Below are 23,131 nucleotides of genomic sequence, written 5' to 3'. Positions count from 1 at the left end.
AAAGCATAAAAACGACATAATATAGTAAGGCATGAAAAGTCATAAAAACGGCATAGTATAGTGAAGCATAATAAGTCATAAAAACGTCATAGTATAGTAATGTATAAAAACGACATGGTATAGTAAGGCATAAAAAGTAAAAAAAAAAGACATAGTAAGGCATACAAACACCATAGTATAGTGAGGGATAATTCTGTCCTTCCAAAATATTGGTGAGAACATGTTCCTACCAACCTACACCCTTGATCTACAATAACAACATATGAAAAACATGCAACTATTATTAGATATTGTTAGATTTTCATGAATTCTTTCTATATCTTTCTCTAAAATTGTTACAATTTTGTTGTTAAGTTATTGGTTATCTAAAAACAAAAGAGGCAGAGAAAAAGATTGAAGAATGAGTTATTTAAACTCACGCAGCCATCATGAGCTTGGGATCAGGTGCTCTACCAGCAAGGGGGCACCATTCAGCGATGTTAACCGTGCTGGTGTGAATGAGGGAGTGCAGGGTCACCCAGGTGCCACCAGAGCGTCCCAGTATCTTTGTTACCTCTGACCTGCTCAAGCAGAGCAGCAAGTGTCCTGTGGGATCCCATTTTAAAGAACTCACACTGTCCTGTAGAGTGAAGAGAAGGAGAGTGAAAATGATTTCCTGTATATTCTGTGTCACAGTGTAGACAACAGTGTCACATAGTTGGGTTTGAGGCACATGCAGTTCTTTGTCTCTTATGCAGGGCTCTTCAGCATACTGCAATCAAAATGAGTATGGAGGAAACTTTGCAGGCAAACCTGGAAGACAGACAGCACTACAGGCTGCTCATTCTCATAGGTCTCAGTTGTGGCCAAAAGGATCTTTCCAGTGGGATAGCCCACTGCAAAAGGCTTGTCCTCACTGTGCCAGGCGACACACTGGGGGGCTAGAAGGAATCATGGGAGAAGATCAGTCTTTTAAAAGAATAAGTTGATATTTTTGAGAAATTAATGTTGCATTCTTGCCTAGAGTTAGATGAGAAGATTGATACCACTGTTGTGTTTATACGAAGGTAAAGCCAGGAGTTGATTACCTTAGCTCAGTTTAGCTAATCTTAAATTAATGTAGCATAAAGACTGGACACAAGGAGCTTTTACATTTTGTTAACATTTGTGTATAGATTAAACAAACAAGACAAGTTAATTAGTGGCCTTTGGGTGTGCTAATATGCAATTTTTCTTGCTTTTGGACAGAGCCAGGCCAGCTGTTTCCACCTCTTTACAGACTTTATGCCTAACTAAGCTAAGCAGCTGCTGACTCTAGTTTCGTATTTACCGTACAGGCATGAAAGTGGCATCAATCTTCTCATTTAACTCCCAGCAAGAATGAAAATAGGTGCGTTTCCCAAAAGGCTGTATTAGGCCTTTAAGTCTAAAACATGCACTTAATTTCAAAAATGGTATGAGTGGAGATGTGTCCACTCAAACACATCAGCTAAGAGGTATTATCAACAATAGAAATTTAAAGAGAAATATGTAGTAAGTTAAACAATTAATTTGAAATGTTCTCAGTATGTCACTGAATGTAATGTCTCTCTTTATAATTACATTAAAATCTGAGTGTGATGTGTGATTTCATTTTCATGAAAAACATTTTATTCTGATAGGGTCTGTCAGTAGCAGTGTGTAGCAGCCACCTCACCCTCTTTCCTGTGGCAGTGGGTGAGTTCAGTGCTCTTCACATTTAACTCCATTTCCTGCATTGTGACCTGCAGCCAGCAGAGGGAGCCATCCAGCCGACCCACCAACAGGCTCTCAGCAGCTCTATTCTTACAGGCTGGTGGCTGGTCAAGGACCCACAAGCTGAAAGTGTGAGCCCAGCAGAGGGCTGTGACCCGAGACACCTGAGCCTCCACATGACAGTGAGATCCTGTAAAGTGACAGAACAATTCAAATTGTAGAGACTACTGATCTGATTATTAGACATCTTACAGCTGTTTAAAGTCCCCCTCTACTCAAAAATGTGTTTTGCTGCAGAATGATGTAGGTGCAGAGTTTTTTTATTTCATTTTACAAATTATTGTTCGAAGCAGAATATTTTCATGTGTCCTATAACATGTCGGGAGGTGGTCTTTCTTAACAAGACAAGTAATAAAATCTGAGACTAGTAAAAAAAAAAAAAAAAAGACAAATGCACTTACCCCTGATGTTCATGATGTTGATGTGTTTGTTCTCAGGGGCAGCCAAGAAGTTTCCCCCTGGACTCCAGTACACAGGAGACATGTGATGACATCTACCTGCCCTTTCACTGTTTGATCTGTCCGCCTTACTGGAGAGAGTCAAAGGGAGGAAAATTTGGTTTCACCATCCAATCCTTTCATAGCAACCCCTTTGATATTTTCAGAATTCTCTAGGTATCATACAGGAACCATTCATTTTTCATAATATGTTTTAATTATGGCTAAAATGTACATCTTTCTGTGCACGTATATTAGTCTTTCTAAATTATGAATATAGATATTTATCTATAAAAAAAAATGAAGGTTTGGGAAGTTAGATAACCAGATATCTTTTAAAAATTTAGCATCAAAACAATAACAAAATAATCAATATTGGATCGAGTAGACACTACCTCGTAATGCAGGAAAAAGTGGTCTGTAACTCCACTGAGTTCTGGTTGATGGTCCATAGTTGCACCACTTTGTCCTGAGAACATGTAGCCAGCAAGCTCTGCTCACTGCTCCAGGAACAGCTAGCCACCTGAAATGAACAGAAATAATGTAAAGATACTTATACTACATTTGACATGATTGGTGGGGAAATGTCATACCTGTGTGTTATAGACCACTTATTGCTGTGCACAGTCGTGGTTAGAGGTGTGATAGATTATGATGATTATTAAGATGATTATTATAATGATGATTAATATTCTCACATTTTTTTACATAGATAATGGAAAGCCATGGCTTTATTTTCTGAACACATATCATCCTGTTATCAAAACACAAGAGAATAATGTTTGTGCTATGAAAAACGATAACAGAAACAATACAAGTAGCGGTGACTAAGCATTGTTACAATGCAGATTGTTCAAATAAATTGTACTGAATTGACTGAGTACTAATCCTATAAATCCCGTACCTTGTTGTAATGTCCTTCCAGCCTCTTGAGAGGACATTTGCGTAAGTCACCAGCCAGGTCGCTGTATGTCTGGGGACGATTAGGACTGTCTCTTCCTGTGGCGGCCAAGGCCTGCACCAGCTGCTGTGCTGCCCACTGGCGGTGTTTACTGGTCAGCCTGGCAGACAGGACACATGCTGCCAACGCATTAGCCAGCTCCAGAGGGCCCACTCTGGCATTCAAGTGGGGTAGAGGGGAGGGAGGCAAGGACGAAGAAGACACCCCGTGGTTTCCTGCATCTACATTAAACAGACACATAGGATTTCAAACATTGTAATAAATAATTACACATAACAACACAACTACTCTCTCTCACCATTAGTCTCGTGTTCGGCCCTGTCTGAGCTGTAACAGTGAACACCCTTTTCCGTCAGCAGGGTGACCAGACTTTGCGTGACCAGGAATGTTGGGGGCGTCTGGTCATTGCAGTCCCTCTGCTGCTGGGCTCCCTGGGCTGCAGCTGTTAGACTGGAGCTCAGGCAACCTCTCTGCTGTGGGTCACTGATGGCCCCGATGTTGACCCCTGTAGCTGCTGCCATTAGGTCCTACAGGCAGCAATATTAAGAGGATATTCACATTTTAGAATTTACATCCATTTGCCAGGATTTATACAGTATATGTTCACACTGAAATAATCACTTAATGCTTAGATAATTTCTTATTTCAATGGATCATAATATCATTTATAATTTTCTATGCTTTTGCCACATTTGTTCCTTTAATTTCATCTGAAAAAAAAAAAAAAGCTCTTTATTTTAATCTTAATTTCTGTATTTTTGTATATTTATTGTTCTGTACATGTGTTGGTTTTAAGTCATTCTTAAAGCTCCTTGTAATGAATCTTTTACCAGCCTAAATTTTCTTTCATCACAGTTTTCATTGAACACTTGGCCTTATTCCTATATAAATAAATAAAGCATAAAACAACCAATTATATCGAGTCAGATGTTCAAACAGCCAATCGGCCTAAATTCCAGTCCAGACATCCACAGTCTAACTGATCACACTGTAATTAATTCAGACAAATATGGAAAAAGTACAAGAGAGAAAATGTAATTAACTGATGCATTAAAAAATATGTACATGTATTATTATCAAAAGGCATTTGTGACACTGTGATATAAAGGTGATATAGTGATATAATGTGATGTAAAACTTAGATATTTTTGCCCAAAGATGATAATTAGCTTATACAGTTTTTATAAATAGTGGATTGACCAAAGAAAACTGACCTGAGTGCATATCTCCACTAGCTGTCTGTAAGCAGTAGAGCTATGGGACACCACGCTGCCGATGGCTGAGGTAAGGAAGCTGAGGCAGGTGGAGTTGTTGCGTTCGGTTGCCTGCCCCTTTGCACCTGACTGTCTGTCCACACAGTTGTGAGCCCTGCCCCCTGCTGCTAGAGTCATCAAACGCACCAAGATGCGGATATCTGCCAGACCCAAGGACTCTAATCCATTGGACTGGCTGCACACTGATGCACTGGAGAGATAGAATAGAATAGAAGATAAAATAGGAATCCTGAAACCGCAGTGAATTGGTGAAAAAAATGTATCAACAAGGGTATATTTTGGTCAGATGTAATGTACCTAGAGGCAGTTTGAGACAGTGCTCTCATCACCATGCTGTAGGCGAGCAGAATCTGTGCGGTGGAGGTGACTCTTCTTAAAGCTTTCAGTCTGTCATGAGAGTCCCTCAGTGATATTGCCTGCTGTCCAAGGCTCAGAGAGGTCTTCTGCTCAACAAGGGCATTCCCTGGTGAGGACAAAAAAAAACACATCAAAGAGGATTCTGTTAGTTATAGGACAAAGCACTGATACATCTTGCTAAACTCATATTAAATTACTCTGAGAGTACATGGTATGCTTATCCCTCTGATGTCAGCATGCAAGAAAAAAAAAAAAAGAACAACCATGCTGGTTCACTGGGAATGTGTGTGCCTCAGATGTGCAGCTATGATAAATGAGTAATGAGGCACTATGCTGCAGTAAGTCTGACTGTGGATGGAGTGTGGATGCTGCCAACAAGCACACAGGGAATGTGGGTGTGTGTTACAAAAAAGTGGGCTAAATCTTTCACCAGAGAAAGTGAAAGAAACATCCAATAGGAACAAGAGGACAATTAACCACTGAGTGAATGCAACCTACTGTTCTGTTTGTATATGACCTGCTATTTAATATTCAGAGGTGTGTGGATACTGGAATTTTTATTATAGTCATGGGTGATTGGTTTGGTGTCACACTGTCCTACAATGGAAGATCTGCAGAAAAAGTGAATGGAAAAATCAAATAAGACCCCTGCCCTTTACCTAGGATTCTTCCACTCTTTAATGTGCAAGTTTGCATGCAACTGCTTTTTTCCAGTTCTACATCTGTTGATATCATACAGTATGTGCAAATGCATCATATTTATCTGTCACCACTGAACTCATTGATGCTGAAACACAACTATAGTAGCTACTATAATAAACACCCAGTACCTTTGGGAGCTGCTGCGCTTGTTGGGTCAGCAGAGCTGTAAACCCGGGCTCCGAGTGGATCTGGCTCAGTAAAGGATATGGGGTCTGGTACCAGCTTCTTTTCTGTCAGCCCCAGCGGTCTCAGCAAGAGCCCAAAGTCCTCCAGGCCCGTCAGCTTGTCTGTGTCACACTCGTCTTGGTGGCTCATTTCCCAATCATCTTAGCAAACAGAAGTACCATTCATATTACAAAAAAATGCATTTAATGAGTATCAAATGACTTGTCCTACTTTAGAGTGAAAATACCCTTCCCTACCATCGGATGTGCTGTCCAACTGGCCAATCAAATCAGATGTCAGACCTTTAATCCTAAAAGCAAATGGAGGACAAAACAACGTTAAATAATAGGGTATGTATTGTAACCAGTTACATGTACAAACATCGAAGAGTCTACAGGCACAGTTGCATGCATCCATTCATCATTTCCTGAATACATCATGTGACATACAGTATATCTGCTTTACCTTTCATATTTAGAACTTGTGTCGCTCAGGTTTGCAGCCAGATACTTTTCCCTGCAGGTACTGCAGAGGAGGTAGAAGGGAAAGTTGGAGCCACACTCCCCTTTGAACCAGACATCCACGTAAGCCCCGGTGCTGTCGTAGCCCTTTCGTGCTGCACTCTGCCCGCAACCTGGGTGACGCCGCTTTATGTGATTGTTAAACTGGAGGGTAAGGGTGTTGCAGAGCTCACATTTCACCATCTGACTGTGTTCTTCTCCTCCCTAAAACAATGGTAATAAGATGGATGATAATATTTCTAGTACTCTGACAAGAAGTGAACTGCATGCATGAATGTTTTAAACACAGTGTAGGAATAAATACAATGTACAAAATTATGTGACACAAGTTAGTCTGTGACACTTCTGTGGTTGTCGTTTTGCATTTCAAATCATAACATATATTTATTAAAATAATCAAACTAGATTTTTGTTTTTTCCATGCTTTGTAGCCTTAGTGATAATTTGTGTGTCACCTCCACTATCTGGAGTGTGTCTCTCTCCAAACTGAAGAACGAGGGGGTGAGCAGGTCCTCATAACTTTCCTCATGGTATGGGTCATCCATGTAGCCCAACTCTGACTCCTCCTCAGCAGAGAAAGGATGAAACTCCACCTGCTCTGGCCATTCACCGACTGCTGTGTGCTGCTGGTACAGCTGTGGGAGGGGGTTGGGTGATGGCAAGTCTGAAAAGATTGTGTTTGTTTCAAATGAAAACACTCAGTAAGATGTACAGTAAGCCACAAAACCAACACATGATCTAACACAGCTTTGATGTGCACATTTCATTCCTGAATCAAAGCTGTTACTCTGACCTGCCCTTCGGAAGGAGGTCCTCTGAGTTGGGCCTGAGCGTCGCCGCCGAGCCGGAGGAGGTCTGTTCCTGGTCAGGTGGACATCCAAGAAGTTCTCCCTCTCTATCCAGTCCAGCCCTGGCAACAAGCTGTAAAAAAAATAACATGCAGTCCGTCAGCAAACTGGTTGTACTTATGACAATATTACTGTACCAACTGCAAAATGTGAGTATGCTTCTGAAATCTCTGACCTTTCACTGGGTTGACTGGTGGAGCGCTCAGGACATTGCACTGTCTCCGGTCCATCTGGAGACGGGGTCTCAGGAGCACCCTCGGGTCTAGCCGACTCGGCTGCCTGCTGTTCCTCAGTCAGGGGGTGCTCTAGCATCCAGCTGGCCAACACCTCAATGGTCTGAGAGTCCAAGTCACCTGCTACATCTGGGAGGGACCACAGGGAAGTTGAACTGTCAGAGTTCAAAAAAAAAAGGATGGATCATGGAGTGCTGCATTGCTACTTCATGTCGGACATCACCACCAGATGATCACGCTTCTGTGTAATGTTTAAGGTCAGGTTGGTACATCTGCTCTGACAGTAAAAGTATGGGATGAGGGGTGGTGTGCAATTTGTGATATAGTAAGTGAGGAAAATTAGCAAAATTAGCATAATGAAGGGAATTTAAGTGGTAAAAGTGTGACACTGTATGTTGGTGCTATGTGTAAATGTGAAAATACACTTAGAATTGTTTACATGCTCAGAATACACATATGATCTGTGCCATACGAAAACTACGAACAAAATTCTGAATTACAGTGAGGTGACATTGTCACCTTAGGAGCTTCTGTGAGCAACATTTTAGTGAAAATAAGATTTGCATGAAATTCAAAATGACAGTGTAGTGTTGTAAGAAACTGAGTAGAAATGTTTAAAGGCATGACAATTTTCTTTCCTTTTCTGATGAGAGGTTGGAAAATCTGATGACCATCCACCAAATTACATTTCTCCAGTAGGCAGAAGGCAGAAAATCAGGAAGACACTTGTTTTCTTTGAACACCCTCATTATAATAATGATAATATGTATTAAATATATGGTAATAGTAATTTTGATGCATGTAAAAATAACATTAACACTAGAAAATAACAACAGCACTGTGTTCATCCTAAAACCAATAAATCAATTCTTTTATCAAAGAAAAGGCTTTTTTTTTTCCACACACACAACACACACTTTTCTCTTTATAAATACTACAGGAAGGCTGCAGCACACAGTGAAGGACAGATGTTTAAAATAGAAAAGCACATGAAGCAAAAAAGTCTGTGGTATCAGACACACTCCACAAAGCAGTACCTGCTGCCTCCATGGCCCAGTAGATATGTCTCATAGAGAATCCCATTTCTAGCAACCGACTGGTGACAAACATTTGTGTCCGTTCTGGTGGTTGAGGAGAAAAGGAAAAGTACACAAAAAACAGAAAACAAAAACAAGCCCACAGCGACATCTTGAATATTTCATGCATGTAGACTGCTGTGGAATTTAGCAGATAAATAAAATTACCTTCACATTTAGTTTTAATTCTTATCCTTATGCTGTTTTATTAGTTTACAGACAAAACGCCATCTCCATCCTATGTACAGTACACCTTTTCAATTTAGTTTTCATGTCCTGAATGAATGATGACACCTACCAATCAACTGGCCTGTTAATCCTAATGTCTAAAATGTGAAAGTCAGAGCAATGACCTTAAGTTCAATGCACTAACCAGCAATGTTCAAAAAGAACACCAACATAACTGACAATGAAACAAATGGTGCCATTCAAGCATGTAAGTGCACAAACTGTGTCATGCATGCAGTTGATGGTTTTAATATCATATCTGTCCAATAACAGAGCAAAACACATGCTGTTTTGAGCAGCAGATAAGATAAGTGACAAATAGCTGAACATGTAAGATCATGCAAGAGACAGAGTTTCCAATGAGTTATCACCGTTCTCCTGTTATGATAACACAGAAGTCTGGCTAAATTCAATTCATTTCGAAGTTACTTTAATAGCATGTTTGAATATGAAGCCAGCATGGGGAAAAAGTTTGTTAAAAACCGAACTGACCTGCAATTCTGCAGCAACTAGCAATGATATTCTCTTTAAAACATTGTGATGTTTATCAGTAATTTTAAATTAGGAGATACATTAAAATTAGAGGAGTTTTTCTTTTTAATGTACTGCTGTGTATTGACAGCTTTTCCCCCATCAACGTCTCTGCGTTTGTTCTTACCCAGGCTGCTTCTGGCCTGCGTGCTGCAGGGACCTGGTTCCATGAAGCTAGTCTGCTGCTCTGTGAAGGCATCACAAGAAGCAGAGCTGGCCAGGCTGAAGCAAGGGTGCAGAACGGAGGGAGCACTAACCAGGCCGGTAAGCGTAGGGAACCGAGTTAGCACCATGTGCCTAGAAGGAGTGAAGATATAGTATATACAGTAATAACACAAAGCAAGTGGTGCTACACTACCAGTCATCAGTCCCAAACAAACTTTTGAAATATTAAGTATCTAAAAGCAAAGTTGAGCCTCTTTTAACCTGATTTAAGATGCCTAAAAATCACAGCAAATCAAGCATGTATCCTTTTACGTCAACATTTTGCTCAAGCCTGGTAACCCAGAGAAGGTGGTAGAATATGTGCTTTGTATTGTAGGAGACTTTTGGCAAAGAGCTTGGTACTATTCTTGTCAAAATTCTCCTCCCTGGAGGGCTTAGAATGTATTTTCTGTTTTATTACATAACCCTGAAGCTGTTTGTTTGTTCGCCTCTTGAAAGCAGGAATAACACCGACACTCTGATCAGCTGGCTGGGTTAAGAGAAAAACAAGCAGGCAGAGCTGCAGCCTAGATAAAGACAATGCAAGCAGAATCCTCACTCTCTGTTTTCATATAGATCCTAACTCACCCATTCCCTGGACTTCAGAAAAGCTGCTGCCGCCAAAAGATACAGGTCTGTAGCAATCAGTAACATGAGAATTGACCATAACTCCAATTTCTGACAATGTGCTGTACTGAGCTTTTAGTATGATTACTCAACCAACAGGTAAATCAAATTAATATGTTTTTTTTTTCATACAACAAACCCATTCTATACTCACTGGAGGAGGCTGATCGGAAGGAAAGGGTTGAAATGATCAAGGCCATCTGCCTGCAGGTTTGTTGGCAGAGATGATGCCAAGTCAGTATTAGAGGATGAGGCAGAGGCTCTGTTTGACTGGCCGAAGATGGCAGTTCCTTCTGACCCTGCACTGTACAGGGACACAGAGCTGGAGGACTTGGAAATGGGCTGAGATGACAAGTGGTGGCCTGATTCTGCAAGGAAAATGTAATGATGAAGGTCAGATCACTCCCATTAGTTATTATTATACTTTTTTTTTTTTTTTTGACCCTGAATACATCACAACAGAGCTGCTTTTAAGTCTGTCTGTGAAACTCCCTATATCTTGAGCACAAGTCTGAGGCAAGTCTTCAAAAGCAAACTCCAAGACAAGATTCAAGTCTTTCAGGTGTGAATATAGATTATTAGCAAGTAATTTGTTTTCAACATTTTCCTTTTAAAGATGTGTTAATAGTGTGTTTTACATACCAACTAGAGCTGCAATGATTAACTAATCAACAGAAAATTATGCAGCTAATTTGACAGTTGATGGCTCTAGAGAACATGATGCTTTATCTCGTCTGTACTTTATTGTGAACTGAATATCTTTGCATTTTCTACTGATGCTCAGACAAAATAAGGCTGCTGAAGTTGCCACCTTAGGCTTTGGGAAACTCCGATGGGCATTTTTCATCACTTTCTGATGTTTTGAAGACCACACGAACGATGAAAACAGTAGTTAGTAGTTGTAATATTGGGAGTAATATCAACCAAGTCTTTTCAATGCAAAGGCCAAATAATTAAATATTCATGGTGTGTGGCTATGCTAGGTGTCCATGTTGCTACCTTATTTATTTCTTGACAAGTCCAACTCAACTCCTACATCTGAATTTTTGTGACTTAAGTGTGAAACATGTCCAAGTTCGAAGTCTCCAGCTCTCTGATACAGTAACCGAACAACAATAACTACCAAATATAATCCATAAATTTAGATACCTTTGCGTTCTTTGTCCTCCTGCAGTCTGTTAAGGGCTCCTTTGTAGATCATGACCTGAGCCCTTTCCAGGTCAGTAAGAGACACGCTCTGTTTGATGGGACAAGGCCTGACCGCCCACTTCACCATGCTCTGCACCACATACTGCAACACTGATCTCAGCTCAGCACTCTCATCCCATTGTTTGCTGATGGTCTTAGCCTGGTCAGGGTTTAGGCTGGAGAGGGGACTGACTGAAGAGCTGGAAGGGTCGCGTTTAGACACTAGAAGCAAATCTGATAGCTTCTCACAGCTAAAAATGACAGTGAGGGATTTCAAAGCTCCAATGAGAAGATATGAGACTCTAACTGCTCTCAGTTCAAGTGCAAAGGCATCTGCTTTAGAGGTCTGGGATGTTTGGTGAGGTAGGGATAGACATGTCAGCTCCTGATGGTCCGTAATCTTTGTGGCATCTTTGGTTGAGAACGATGATATGAAGGGGTCTGTCTCAACCTTCTGATCTTTAAATCTTTTCCTCTCATCTTCTGTCAGCCATCTGACTTCATCGGATGCGTCTTCATCCAAACAGCTCTGCGTCTCGCCCTCTTTCGTGTTCTCCTCTGAGTATTTCCTTTTGGGGCCTGGATAAGCCCCCAGCCACCCCTGCTCCTCCAGCAGCCCCATCAAATAAATCAGATCTAACAACACCGTCGGTTTGAGGCCTCCGAGTCGGGTGACATCGCAGCAGGATATGTCACAGGGCTCCAATGAGATGATCGGCGTGTCGCTGGGTGACCAAGAATTCATGGAGCTTAGTTATTGGAAGGATGGGAAGAACCCACAGATAGAGCATGGATTGACACCAGGACGGATTCAACAGGGGTTAATGGATTTAAGAATGAAGAAGGGGAAGCAAGAAGAAAGTAAGATCAGAGGGGTAAATGATGAAAGAAAAATAAAGTAACTCACACAGGAGGAAAAATAAACACTAACAGAAAAGAATTATACAGAGTAGTAAAGATGCTGAAAGGACCAAGACAAGAAAAATATAATAATTGTTTAATGGAAGTTAATGAGAGTCATAAGTTAAGAAACATATACAAAGACATTTAATCATAAATAAGTAGGCGTAAGCATGAATATATATTTGTAATACCTGACAGAGAGGTCTGGCTCCTCCCACTGAAGCTTGGCCAGGGAGCTTCCTTCTTTCAGGACGCCAAGCAGAATAGCCCTGCGTCCGCTGGGTTTGTGTCGGCACAGACCTCCAGCCCGCAGACCACTGTCCACTCCTCCGATCAGGGCCAGTACCGGCCACACTTGGTTGCAAAGAGCAGCCAGCTTGGCCTCTGACAGGGACCGGCGATGTGCTGGCAATTCCCCTGTGTCGTCACCAGCCTGGTCTTTGTCTCTTTCATCCTCTTCTTTCTCAGAGTGTGTGGGACTGAAGCCTGCAGGAGAATGTACGACAGTGACAAACAAACAAACCTTCATTACTTACATTTCACGTAAAAGTACATATTAGCTTAATCAGTTGCCTTTAATTTTGAAACTCAAATACTTGATACTGCTTAACAGTCAGTGGCAAATGTTCAAGCCACAGATGTACCAAATCAAATAAGATTCTCAAGCTGGTTTCCTCCATCTGTTCTTCACACCAGCTGCTCACTCCTGGGTCCACGACAGGTGGACTGTGGCTGACAGGGAATTGTTTAACGTCTCTATTACTTTGTTTTTGTTTCATGTAACACATAACTGAAAGATAATGTGGAAACCTACATTGGTCAAAGAGAAAATTAGGGCCCTTCCTGTGTCCCTCAAAAATCTTAGGGGGGTAGTTATACACAAATCTAGCAAACCTGGTACAAAATGTAACCGAGATTACTAGTACAAAACAGCAGGCTAAAATGTCTAAACTTGTGCCTGACCTTGATTGAAGCTTCCCAAGTCATCCTCTTTCAGCAAGGGACCAATGAGCTCAAGCTGGGTATGGATGTGCTGGTTGATGTGCGAGGCCCACTGGTCACACTGATGGAGCCTGCGGAGGAGCTGCACCGTCGACTCCAGTAGCACCGTCGTTCGAGGGCTGCAGAGAGGCTCACCAGGAAGTAGATTACTGGGCATACCTCTCATCTGGAGGTCACGTAGTGCCACCTGTGACAGAAACAGAGGCACGGTTTTGTTGCACTACAAATGTTTTCCTTGCTCTTTAAATTTCTGGGTCCTAGTGTTGATACAATCCACAGGTAGCCAACTCTGGCCAAAGATCATGGTTATCAATAACAAAAATGCTTTGCTTGTGGGGCAAGAGCACAAGTGCGCACATGCAACACATGCTCTATGGAGTAGGTGCGTACAGTATGTACCTTCTCTCCAGGATTACTGCTGTAGAACAACACACAGGGGTACAGTTCAGAGGCAACCACACCTTCAAATGCCAACTTTGGCTCCTGGCAGAAAAACACACACAAAGATTTCAGAGAAAACACAGCAGTCAATTAGAGCAAAACTCCTGAATGCTAACTGTGAATATCTGGTCAGACCTTGTCATTCTTAGCAAATGATATGGTGTGAGCCTCCATGTCCAGGATACAGGTGATGGTGTCCCCCTGGGTAAAAGATGGAAGCGTGCGGACTAGCTCTCCTCCATGATACAGGTTGCCACTATAAGCACGATACAGCCACATGTCAGTGGTGGTGTGGTGGTTGTGATCTCTGACTGGCCAGCGTGAAACACCAATACACGTGCCCTCATTGCCCCGGTTCTCTTTGGTAATATAGAACTGGAGAGAGGAGAGAGGTTGAGTACATGTCAAGTTATTGAAGATTTGAGTGATAAAATCTGGTCAATGAACAAGAAAGAGAGATCAGACACCACTGCCTTACCTTCCATATGAAACAGCCAGAGGTGATGGAAGTGGTGGCCAGTCCGTAACCTTTCCCTCCTGAACCATGGGAGAGGATGTTCCCGCTCTCTAAAGAACAGCAGATTATCTTGTGCGGGTCAAAGGAAAAATCTCCAATGGGAATACATTCATCGTAGTTGCCAGGATTCTGCAAAACATGTGGTGGATAACACATAAGCACCGTATACCAACATGTCCATCAACTGAATATGAAAGTTGGTTGCAATGAGAAATAGAGAATAAATGGAAAGAAAAATATAAACAACATGACACTTTGCAAATTAAATGACAAAGATATAAATTACAAACATCCCTAAAATGTAAAAATCCTGAAAATGCTAAATCTAAGGAAAATTGAAAAAGTTACAGATGTAAGAAACACTTCTAACCACCAGGCTGACAGAGAGTCTGTAAATAAATGATCACTTATTAGCAAATCACATTTTCAGATACTAATTATCATTTTATACTCAAGGGTTATATTTGATATGCATGTAATTCATGTAATATTCTTGGCAATTTGACAGTTATCAAATTTGTTTTTATTTTTTTCTGTCCTCTCTCACTTCATATCCTACCCCCACCATGGAGAACGGGCCCATCTGTTCTATCAAGTAGCCCTGCTGTTTTCAGTGTCATTACTGCCAGCAGTGCATTTCCCTTCTTCCTGAACACAGCCATTTTCTCTCAGATTACTGCTTCACTTCATTCACTATTTTCCACCAGTAATAAACACTTACCACTTTCCTTTATGATATTGCCATAAAGGCAATTATTATTTGTAAACATTTCAATACAATTGTGAACAGATCGAAATGTGATCCAGAGTACTGAGCACAAAGCTCAGGCTAGCATGTAATTCCCACAAAGCATGTACAATCCATGGATAGAAAGAAGGCATTATACTGGTCATACAGCAATATAACATAGTAAAAAGCATAGTATTGCAGGAATCTCTAAAGTAACAGTATTTTTAAAGTGATACTACTTTATTACCCCTGTGTCTTTCTCAGCTGGCTCCTCATGATTCCTCTCAGCTAGTGGTTCCTCCCACATACAAACAGACAAGAGTTGAAAGAGCTGTTTAACAATCTACAAGGAGACAAAGAAAAACAAACATGGGAAAACTTCATCTTAATGTACAATTTCAAACTAACAAACAGGGTTGCCAGTTATGCATTAATATCTTCTTCAGTTACTTCATGTTGTATCATACCTGTTGAATTTGAACAGGCTCAGAACAAGCAGGTAACAGTCGTTCTAAAACGTGAAAGGCCAAGAGCTTTGTGCGAAGGTTCTGGAAGCGAGGAGATCCTGAAAAGAGGACGGTGGTGGTGAACAGGGAATCAGATGGAACTAATGTGAACTCTCCTGCAATGTAAATAATAGCAATGCTGTTTTAAATGATTATTTTAAAGTGTCTTACCTGAAGGGCACTTGTGTGAAATAATGGCCATTAGTGGATCAATCCATTTGACAAAAGTAGAAAGTCTTTTCATTACTTTTAATGACAGCACACGCCTCAGAAACACCAAGAAATCTGCAAGTTGAGATTCAACCACTTTGCTGCTTTCCACTCCTGAAACAACAAAATAGCAAGAAGACTGTGCTCAACAACACAATTAATGGCTTCACGTCTGTCCTTTGAAAGAAGAAACTGAATTGTGATCTTTTCATCAAATTGTATTCACAGTAAAACTATTTCAGGGACGTTCAATATAGTTAAATTTGCCACACCAACTAGATTTGCGCTCTTGCTGTTGGAGTCCAGATCTGTTCTCTCAGCTGTTCCTCTCTCTGCTGTCTGCTGCTGGTGGAAAGTGTGCAGGACATTTTGGAGCTGCTCACACATCACATCCATTAGGGCATGGGAGACATCAATAGGCAGTGAATCCTCACAGGAGCTGAGACAACAGACAACTTGTTATGCAACTGTCAACACTAAAATGTATCTTAACTTTTCAGTGAATGAAATAGTAGAACAAGTCCTGCACACTTCTTAACAGCTGCTTACACTCCACACTCTCACCTTGCAGCGACAGTCAATATCTGAAGCAGGCGCGTACAAGCTAGTCTGACAGCCCCACTCAGTAGCATGGATCCAGATGTAGTGGCTGCAAACCAACTCTGGTTCATCAGAGCACAGCTGTTGTTGGTCAACATGGAAAGGATTTCCAGGATGCCACATTTGATGACCAGCACCAGGTCCACTGGTTGGTAGCAGAAATTCAGTGCAAACATTGTGGCGAGGAGAAGGTGCTGGCAGGAACCTGAGTACGATAGAGACAATATCTCAGCTATACGCAAATTAAAATGAAAAGTGCAGAAGAAACAGCCAAGGACAAGTTGTACAGTGCTGTTCATCTGAAACTCCAACATGTTAAATAGATGCAAAACGAAATAATCATAAACAAACCTGTATGTTCTCTTTCAAACAGAACCCTCTGTCTGAGGACACGCACCACCTGCTGGTAGAAGTTGTGGGCTGCAGACTGTAGCTCTCTCTGCGTATCCATACAAGCTGAATGTGTACCAGACTGGATTGAGATGAGAGGGATTGGCTAGTAATTTATACAACAGCAAATTCATGAAATATAATATCAGTGTTTCCCCTCTCTCCATCCGGCTGGATTAAATAGTCATTCTCTTTCTTTCTTTTCATCTCTACTAATCATAAACATCTGCACAAACAATCTGATAACATGATTACTAGATGTACCATGTAATGCTGCATCTCATAATTAGCTCCAGTGTGAGAGCCAATGATTTGGGTTCCCAAAGCAAAGCATCCAGAGAGGAACTGAAGCTGCACGGACTGCAATAACGCAGGAAACTGAGACGTGACCGTGAACCCGCTGCTCTTCTCCTCCATCTTTGACAGGAAGGATGACATCTGACACAAGGCCTCTAGACGCATCTGACCATGACAAAGGAAATAGTTTTTAGTTAGATAGGCCCTTCACATGTTATCACAGAAATCCATTACGTCTTCCAAATCATTTCCAGAGCTGCATTTTGCAAATCTTGTTGCAGGTTTTTAATCATTTCCACCTACATTTGGGCCTATGTGGCTGATTACATCTCATTTAATTAACAATATGTAAAAGAAATAGCTGGAGGTGCTACAGAGGTCTAAATCCTCAGCAGCATTCTTTAAGTTTTTCTTTTAATATAAAAAAGAAAAATCTAATTACCTCAGCCCTCTGTTGCTGCTGCAGTATAGCAAAGGTAATGGCCTTCGGATCCGCCTGACTATACGTCTGTCCACCCGGCAGTGATGGCGAGGAGGATGATAAGTGGATCAGGCTTCCACATACAAAGTGGAACACCTGGTTGAGTATTGGCAGAGTGTTGTTGCCATATTGGGACATGGTCGCGGTCGGGCTGATACACTGCCGCAGGCGATCCCAAGCGTCTTTCATGATGCCCAAGGAGCACAGAGGTAAGCCTGGAAGACACAGAGCAGAGGAACAAAGACAAACATTGTCTCAGTCTTTTCTGATATAATATTTCAACACCTCTTGTGGTGTTAATCATTCATTCAGTGTTCAATGTTTGTATGAATAAATACTTAGTGTGATTTCTCACACTGATTAAAAAAAAAAAAAAGAAGAACAAATTTCTCATAAGAGACTTATTCATACTGACAAAAAGAGTTCATCTCTTTTTGGTGTCACACATATACATTGTTCAGTAATTCATCAATTAAAAAAAATATTTGCTTCCGTTATATCGTGTTATATCTTGTTTAATTAATCCATACCAAAACCGAAGTGTAAAAATAACAATTTCTGGTTTTACAGAGGGTTCTGACTGTGCCAGGCTGCAGCTGTTCGACTTTATAATAAGCTAAGCTAACCGGCTGCTGGCTGAAGTCTTATATTTAGATGGCAGATATGAGAGTGGTATCAATCTTCGCATATAAGCAAATCATTCAATAATACAGGACTGTAGTTTATGACATTTCAAAAAAAATGCACAAATTGTACAAATATTTACACATACCCATTTTATTTTTGGTGGATCCCAAGGTATTTTTGGACTGGTCAGACTGAATGAAACAAGGACAGTATGTTAGCACCGATAAGGAGGTATAAACCCACATTGAGCTGCACTGTGCTTGTGCTGTACAAGACTAACCTGTTTTCGGCTATCAGCTGCCGTAAAGGATTCTGTTGATTTCCTGAAAGTGGACGGACATTTAATTCAGTTCACAGAAACCACAGCAGCTCTATAACAAAAAAACAAACAAATGCACTGCCTGACTTAAACTCTACCTTGCTCCATTGTTCACAGCCTGACTATTCTCCCTTTCGCTGGGTTCCACCCAAGCAGGCCTGACCCCCAGCAGGAGGAAGAGACAGCGGGACGCCACCAGATGGCAGGCAGCAGGGAAAGACAAGCTTTCCTCAGACTCCCTGTGCTTCTCCCACTGCTGCTTAAGATCTGGCTCCCTGTCTGGGCTGACGGGGCTTTCCATGCTGCTGGGGAGGGTGGAAGTGCCAAATGACTCGTACACTGTCACGTTCTGCTGTACCTGCATGGCCTCCCGGGTGGCCATGAATGATTCTAGGACCTCTGCAGAGACAGGAAAGACACCTGAGAACCAGATGTGTTGTAATGATGATTTCTGTGCATGTAACTTGCGTCAGCCTACAAACTTTTAGATACAAAACAAAGCAATTTTTTAAAATCACAGGGGTAAGTTAGAAACAGAGATATGCGTTTCTAACCTGACATGCACATACGACTATTGCCAAATGCATCATCCTCTGCAACCTCCTCCTGGTTGTGGTTGGCTGTGGGAGGTGAGGTCACCTGCACCTCCCGGCTACAGTGACCTGCTGACTGCTGCTCGTGATCCTTTCCCGCTTGCTCCACCGAGGTCCCTGGCTGTTGTCCGTCTATATCAGGGCTTTGGGGAGATTGAGCGGTCTGCAAATCAAGAAAGCAAACCATAAGCTTTAATAAATATGTAAAATACATGTACTTTTCTCTGTTTTAATCAGATGATGTCTGAGTCCTTTTTAATATAGTGGAGAAATGAATGATGAAACAAAAGGTAAAGGTGCAATAATTGTTACAAGGCCAATCATAATTTTTCAGTACAAAAAAAATCACTCAGTTTTGCTCTATAATTGTTTCATTTAAGTAATGGTACCTGTTTGGCAGCAGCCTGCACCTGTGACGTCCTTGTAGAGTTTTTATGTGCCAAAAGAGTGCTTCTGATTTTATAAACGGTTTCATAGACATCTAACAGCTTCTCACAGGGATCATATCTGTGGAGAAATAGAGTGGATAATTAGCATTGTTTGACTGTAGATGTTATACAGTAACAATTAATTCACATTATTCTGTCCTTTAAAAATAACAAAATGGATAAACTTCGATAACTAAGTACTGAGTAGACATTTCAGTAAATATTACTTTTGTATTACTAACCTGTCCTGCCAATAGGCCTCATTCTGCAGACCTGTGTGTTTCAGAAGAGCAGCCAGACTGCAGCGACAGACCGTCTGCAGCAAACAGTCGCCTGAAGAGCCTCCGCTCTCCCATTCTGCTCTCACAGCAAAACAATACAGCTCAATTACAACAAAGTGACAAACAGGAAAAATACACAGCCTAAAGATCTGATTTTTTTTTATAAATCTATGTTTATTGTAAAGCAAATGACCACAGCAAGTGTGATAATGTTTGATAGTTCTGTCAAGCAAGATTTTAAAAATCAACAGTTGGTCCATTATCACCTGGATATTTACATTATAAACATTCAAAAACAGGCACACACTCGTTCACCTAAACAGAAATGTGCAAGTGAAAATACCTTTGCTGTGAGCATACTCCTCCATCTTCTGCCACAGTCCACTTGCAGGTCCTCTGGAGGATCCCAGTGCCAGTTCCAGTAAAGTCCTGGTTTCCTCATTCAGATTGAGCTCTGCAAGCCTGGCATCACTGCTGCCCAGAAGCACCACCTCAGTCAGCCATGCCATGCTGGAGTCTAAAGGACAAAGCGTCACATGGGACACAGGATAAGTTATAACTTTAAGTTGCAGATGCCCTTCAGGGTCTCCTGGTCTAAGATGTATACCATATAAGGTGAGCTAGGTAATGTTGCTGTTTATAATCCCATTCATTCTATACCCATGTTTCTTATCTAGCTCTAATGTCAACTACCTAATAAAACAAATATCCCTCCTCACTCATTAATAGTCTCCATAACAAACCAAACAGAATGTGGACACATTGGTGCAACATCAATCTTGGGATGACAACTGCTTTCAGTTGGCTTGCCAAGACATTAGCACACGTGAATGCATGAAGAGCAAGCAGTTTGTTTTCTTACCCAGCTCCTCAAAGTCCATCTCAAGGCCGTTCCTGAGGAGGACATTTGATAGCCAGAACTCTGCTGTTTTCTCCTGGAGTGAGGGCGGTGGACCTTGCAGCATACCACCAAGGCAGCGGCCGACTGCCAACGCTACGGACCGTTCCAGGTCCAACACCCAAACCCACTTGCACTCCTCCTCCTGTGGCTGCTGTCCAAGGCATGTGTTTCCTTCACTCTTATCTGTAGAGAAGACCCCTTGTCATTGTGAAACTACTCTATATTTTTTCCAAGAAGAATCTAAAGTATAAAAATGTGCCATCCTTTAAAAAAACAAAAAAAACAAACTATATCCATGTCAAAGCTGTGACCAATAATAATAATAATAATACTCATTAAAGATAAATCTGTGGGTCAAGCATGTAGGTCAAAATGTACTAACCTGAACAGGTTTTTTGAGCCTCTATCCCCAGTTCTTGTTCTTCCAGGAGGCCTGTCTCTGGCAGCAGCCTATTGAAATCATTGAGGTGCTCCAACAAGGCCAGTAAATGGCTCAGGAGAGGTTGAACTGTGCCCAGGGGGAGCAGTAGCAAGGAGTACATTACCTGGCACAGCAGGCTGCCAGCCACTGAGTTGTACAACACCACTGGGACAAGGGGTGAGACGAGAGAGGGGGATTAGACTTGCTGATAAAATTGAGGACTACAGCCAGAAAAACGGATATAGAAGCAAAGTAGAGGATTAAATTATAGATTTTAAAATCCATTTATTGAATGTGTTTATGTGCCTCTCATCAGATCAACTTAACATCTCAGTGTTAACTGATCCAAATCTACACTCTAAAATCTGTAGACCTAACAGTGCCATTATATATATATAAGTTAAGAAAAATAATTATACCTGATGTTGTTTTTGGCACACAACACTAAAGTATATACTGAGATATCTGCTGTATAAATGTTTGAACCTGCCCTTCCACTGGTCATTAAATAATAAAAAAGGAAAATAAAATCATTTCCGTGATGTTTTGTGAGTGTGATTAAAAGAGCCATTAAGATCTTTGCAAACAACTCACATAACAACAACAAATAATATATGGGACAGCAGAGTATCTAGGCTATAATAACGCACACTTGTTTCAAGCATTTATTCTTACTGTTCAGCTTCTTGATGATTTGTTTATCCTGGGAACTCTCCTTCAGCAGCTTGGTGGATCTCCTGAGTGTCTCAGCAGCACAGGGGAGCAGCAGGTAAAGATGTTCACGAAGCAGCGTTACACTGCTGTCATCCTGCAAAACAGAGGAATCAGTATAAACATAAATGCAGCTTATAACACCACAAGGCTCAGGGTAAAATATTCAGTTTAAATATACAAGACCTGTCAGCATAAGACTATTATCATTATTATTATTATTCCTATTATACTGAAAAATGGATGGGCCATTTCCTGTTAGTTATTTCTGTAATAATAATGCACTGTACATTTTATTTGTTGTTGTATATTGTTTTATTTTGTATAGTTGTTACTTTAGTGTACCTCAGGGCTGGAATGGATGAAGCAATGGGCGAGCAAGTGTTTGTGAAGTCCAGACAGCAGCTGGTGGAAGTGACAGGGAGGATCAGTCTGTCCCTGGCTATCACTTGAAAGCTGTTTGTCACTGTTTTTCTCCAGTTCCCCAAATGCTCGCTCCTGTATGAACACACACGAAGAAAATGTAGGTGGAGGAGCAGGAACATCGCTCTAATTGAATGCTAACAATGTGCAACAAAATGTCCAGAAGTTAAAGAAACAGTACAAGTAAAACAATGCACTACAAATGCCCAAAGACCATTCTGTAAATCTTTCCCACATCCAAAATACAAAGTTACACACAAACAAATGAGGTCCTCGGTCCCATACCGTGTAAAAGCCTATGCTGAGGAGCAGGGTTCTGAGGAGCACCTCTGCTAAATGCAGTGGGTCATAGGCTTCAACGGAGCTTGATGAAGAGGGCGGCCGGGCTGACATAGCAGGTGTCATAGGCGGTCCCAGGGCTGTCACCTCCCCAAAATTGCTGTAACCCAGTAGAGAAGCTACATGGCTCTGGTCCTGAAGGCTACTGAGGACCATGTCTAACTGAAGACGCTTTGAAAGATGGAGATGAAAGAAGAAGAGAGAACTGTCTAGTATTTGATCATGTAACTGTGAGGTTACCAAAAACATTTCTGCAGTGAAGAAATAATGTTCTGACATCAACACATTTTCACAACATTCAAGCAGTCTTCACATATTGCCTAGCAACGCTCCGAGTTGGCGCTGTGACTTTGACAAACACACTGTTTGCTAGCTCCATCCATTTCCTGGCCAACTCTCTGGATCAGAGTCATAGTTAAAATGAGGGAAGACAAGCAGCCACGGCAGAATACATGTTCTTGAATTGTGTCCTTGCATTTACACAAACATCTTCTATATAGACCAGATTCTTGACAAAATGCATATAAACCACAGTTGGTCATAATAAACATCACTGCAAATAATGACACATTATCCATTTTCTTTGCCCATACCTGGCCTTTGGAGAGGACATTCAAGCTCTGAGGGCCCTGAGGAAGGAGGGAGAGGAGTAGTTCTGTTCTTTCCCTCAGTGGAGGCAGCAACAAAGATGCACCAATGGACAGCGTGCTCAAAACTGCCTGAGGATGGAGAGGAATATCAGCACAATATGAAAATACACATGGTGATCAAGGGAAAGGAAGTATTTACTACAAATAATAAATAAAACTAAATTAGCACAAATAACTAACTAACAACCCAGATCACACTTTGATTTAGACACTACATAGTTATATAGTTATTATCC

The 23,131-nt window shown here is 41.3% G+C and overlaps 1 protein-coding gene across 1 annotated transcript in view; it reads right to left on the bottom strand.

Annotated features, from left to right (window-relative positions):
* Positions 1 to 415: 415 nt before the first annotated feature.
* Positions 416 to 23,131, bottom strand: part of LOC111656800 (putative E3 ubiquitin-protein ligase HERC1) — a 32,709-nt gene continuing 9,993 nt past the window's right edge. Inside the window, exons 14-58 of the mRNA XM_023408661.2 lie at positions 22,839 to 22,964; positions 22,192 to 22,416; positions 21,829 to 21,981; positions 21,448 to 21,580; positions 20,734 to 20,937; positions 20,313 to 20,534; positions 19,794 to 19,967; positions 19,412 to 19,526; positions 19,131 to 19,248; positions 18,703 to 18,904; positions 18,247 to 18,547; positions 18,110 to 18,152; positions 17,975 to 18,020; positions 17,164 to 17,417; positions 16,689 to 16,886; positions 16,386 to 16,506; positions 15,999 to 16,239; positions 15,707 to 15,873; positions 15,396 to 15,548; positions 15,186 to 15,283; positions 14,966 to 15,061; positions 13,950 to 14,117; positions 13,607 to 13,846; positions 13,430 to 13,513; positions 12,992 to 13,217; positions 12,220 to 12,514; positions 11,087 to 11,850; positions 10,092 to 10,305; positions 9,234 to 9,403; positions 8,309 to 8,392; positions 7,214 to 7,400; positions 6,984 to 7,111; positions 6,646 to 6,854; positions 6,135 to 6,394; positions 5,927 to 5,979; positions 5,633 to 5,830; positions 4,743 to 4,908; positions 4,386 to 4,635; positions 3,470 to 3,698; positions 3,115 to 3,392; positions 2,606 to 2,733; positions 2,175 to 2,302; positions 1,676 to 1,903; positions 793 to 920; positions 416 to 619 (exon numbers count right to left, since the gene is read on the bottom strand). Of these exons, the coding sequence (XP_023264429.1) occupies positions 416 to 619; positions 793 to 920; positions 1,676 to 1,903; positions 2,175 to 2,302; positions 2,606 to 2,733; positions 3,115 to 3,392; positions 3,470 to 3,698; positions 4,386 to 4,635; positions 4,743 to 4,908; positions 5,633 to 5,830; positions 5,927 to 5,979; positions 6,135 to 6,394; positions 6,646 to 6,854; positions 6,984 to 7,111; positions 7,214 to 7,400; positions 8,309 to 8,392; positions 9,234 to 9,403; positions 10,092 to 10,305; positions 11,087 to 11,850; positions 12,220 to 12,514; positions 12,992 to 13,217; positions 13,430 to 13,513; positions 13,607 to 13,846; positions 13,950 to 14,117; positions 14,966 to 15,061; positions 15,186 to 15,283; positions 15,396 to 15,548; positions 15,707 to 15,873; positions 15,999 to 16,239; positions 16,386 to 16,506; positions 16,689 to 16,886; positions 17,164 to 17,417; positions 17,975 to 18,020; positions 18,110 to 18,152; positions 18,247 to 18,547; positions 18,703 to 18,904; positions 19,131 to 19,248; positions 19,412 to 19,526; positions 19,794 to 19,967; positions 20,313 to 20,534; positions 20,734 to 20,937; positions 21,448 to 21,580; positions 21,829 to 21,981; positions 22,192 to 22,416; positions 22,839 to 22,964 (8,409 nt within the window). The remainder of the gene's footprint in view (positions 620 to 792; positions 921 to 1,675; positions 1,904 to 2,174; positions 2,303 to 2,605; positions 2,734 to 3,114; positions 3,393 to 3,469; positions 3,699 to 4,385; positions 4,636 to 4,742; positions 4,909 to 5,632; positions 5,831 to 5,926; positions 5,980 to 6,134; positions 6,395 to 6,645; positions 6,855 to 6,983; positions 7,112 to 7,213; positions 7,401 to 8,308; positions 8,393 to 9,233; positions 9,404 to 10,091; positions 10,306 to 11,086; positions 11,851 to 12,219; positions 12,515 to 12,991; positions 13,218 to 13,429; positions 13,514 to 13,606; positions 13,847 to 13,949; positions 14,118 to 14,965; positions 15,062 to 15,185; positions 15,284 to 15,395; positions 15,549 to 15,706; positions 15,874 to 15,998; positions 16,240 to 16,385; positions 16,507 to 16,688; positions 16,887 to 17,163; positions 17,418 to 17,974; positions 18,021 to 18,109; positions 18,153 to 18,246; positions 18,548 to 18,702; positions 18,905 to 19,130; positions 19,249 to 19,411; positions 19,527 to 19,793; positions 19,968 to 20,312; positions 20,535 to 20,733; positions 20,938 to 21,447; positions 21,581 to 21,828; positions 21,982 to 22,191; positions 22,417 to 22,838; positions 22,965 to 23,131) is intronic.

Source organism: Seriola lalandi, unplaced genomic scaffold, assembly GCF_002814215.2.
Source record: "Seriola lalandi dorsalis isolate HSWRI2012SDOR001 ecotype SW California unplaced genomic scaffold, Sedor1 jcf7180002054370, whole genome shotgun sequence".
Classification (NCBI taxonomy): Eukaryota; Metazoa; Chordata; class Actinopteri; order Carangiformes; family Carangidae; genus Seriola; species Seriola lalandi.
The sequence above is the reverse complement of the archived record's forward strand: the minus strand, read 5'-3'. Positions and strand labels throughout refer to the sequence as shown.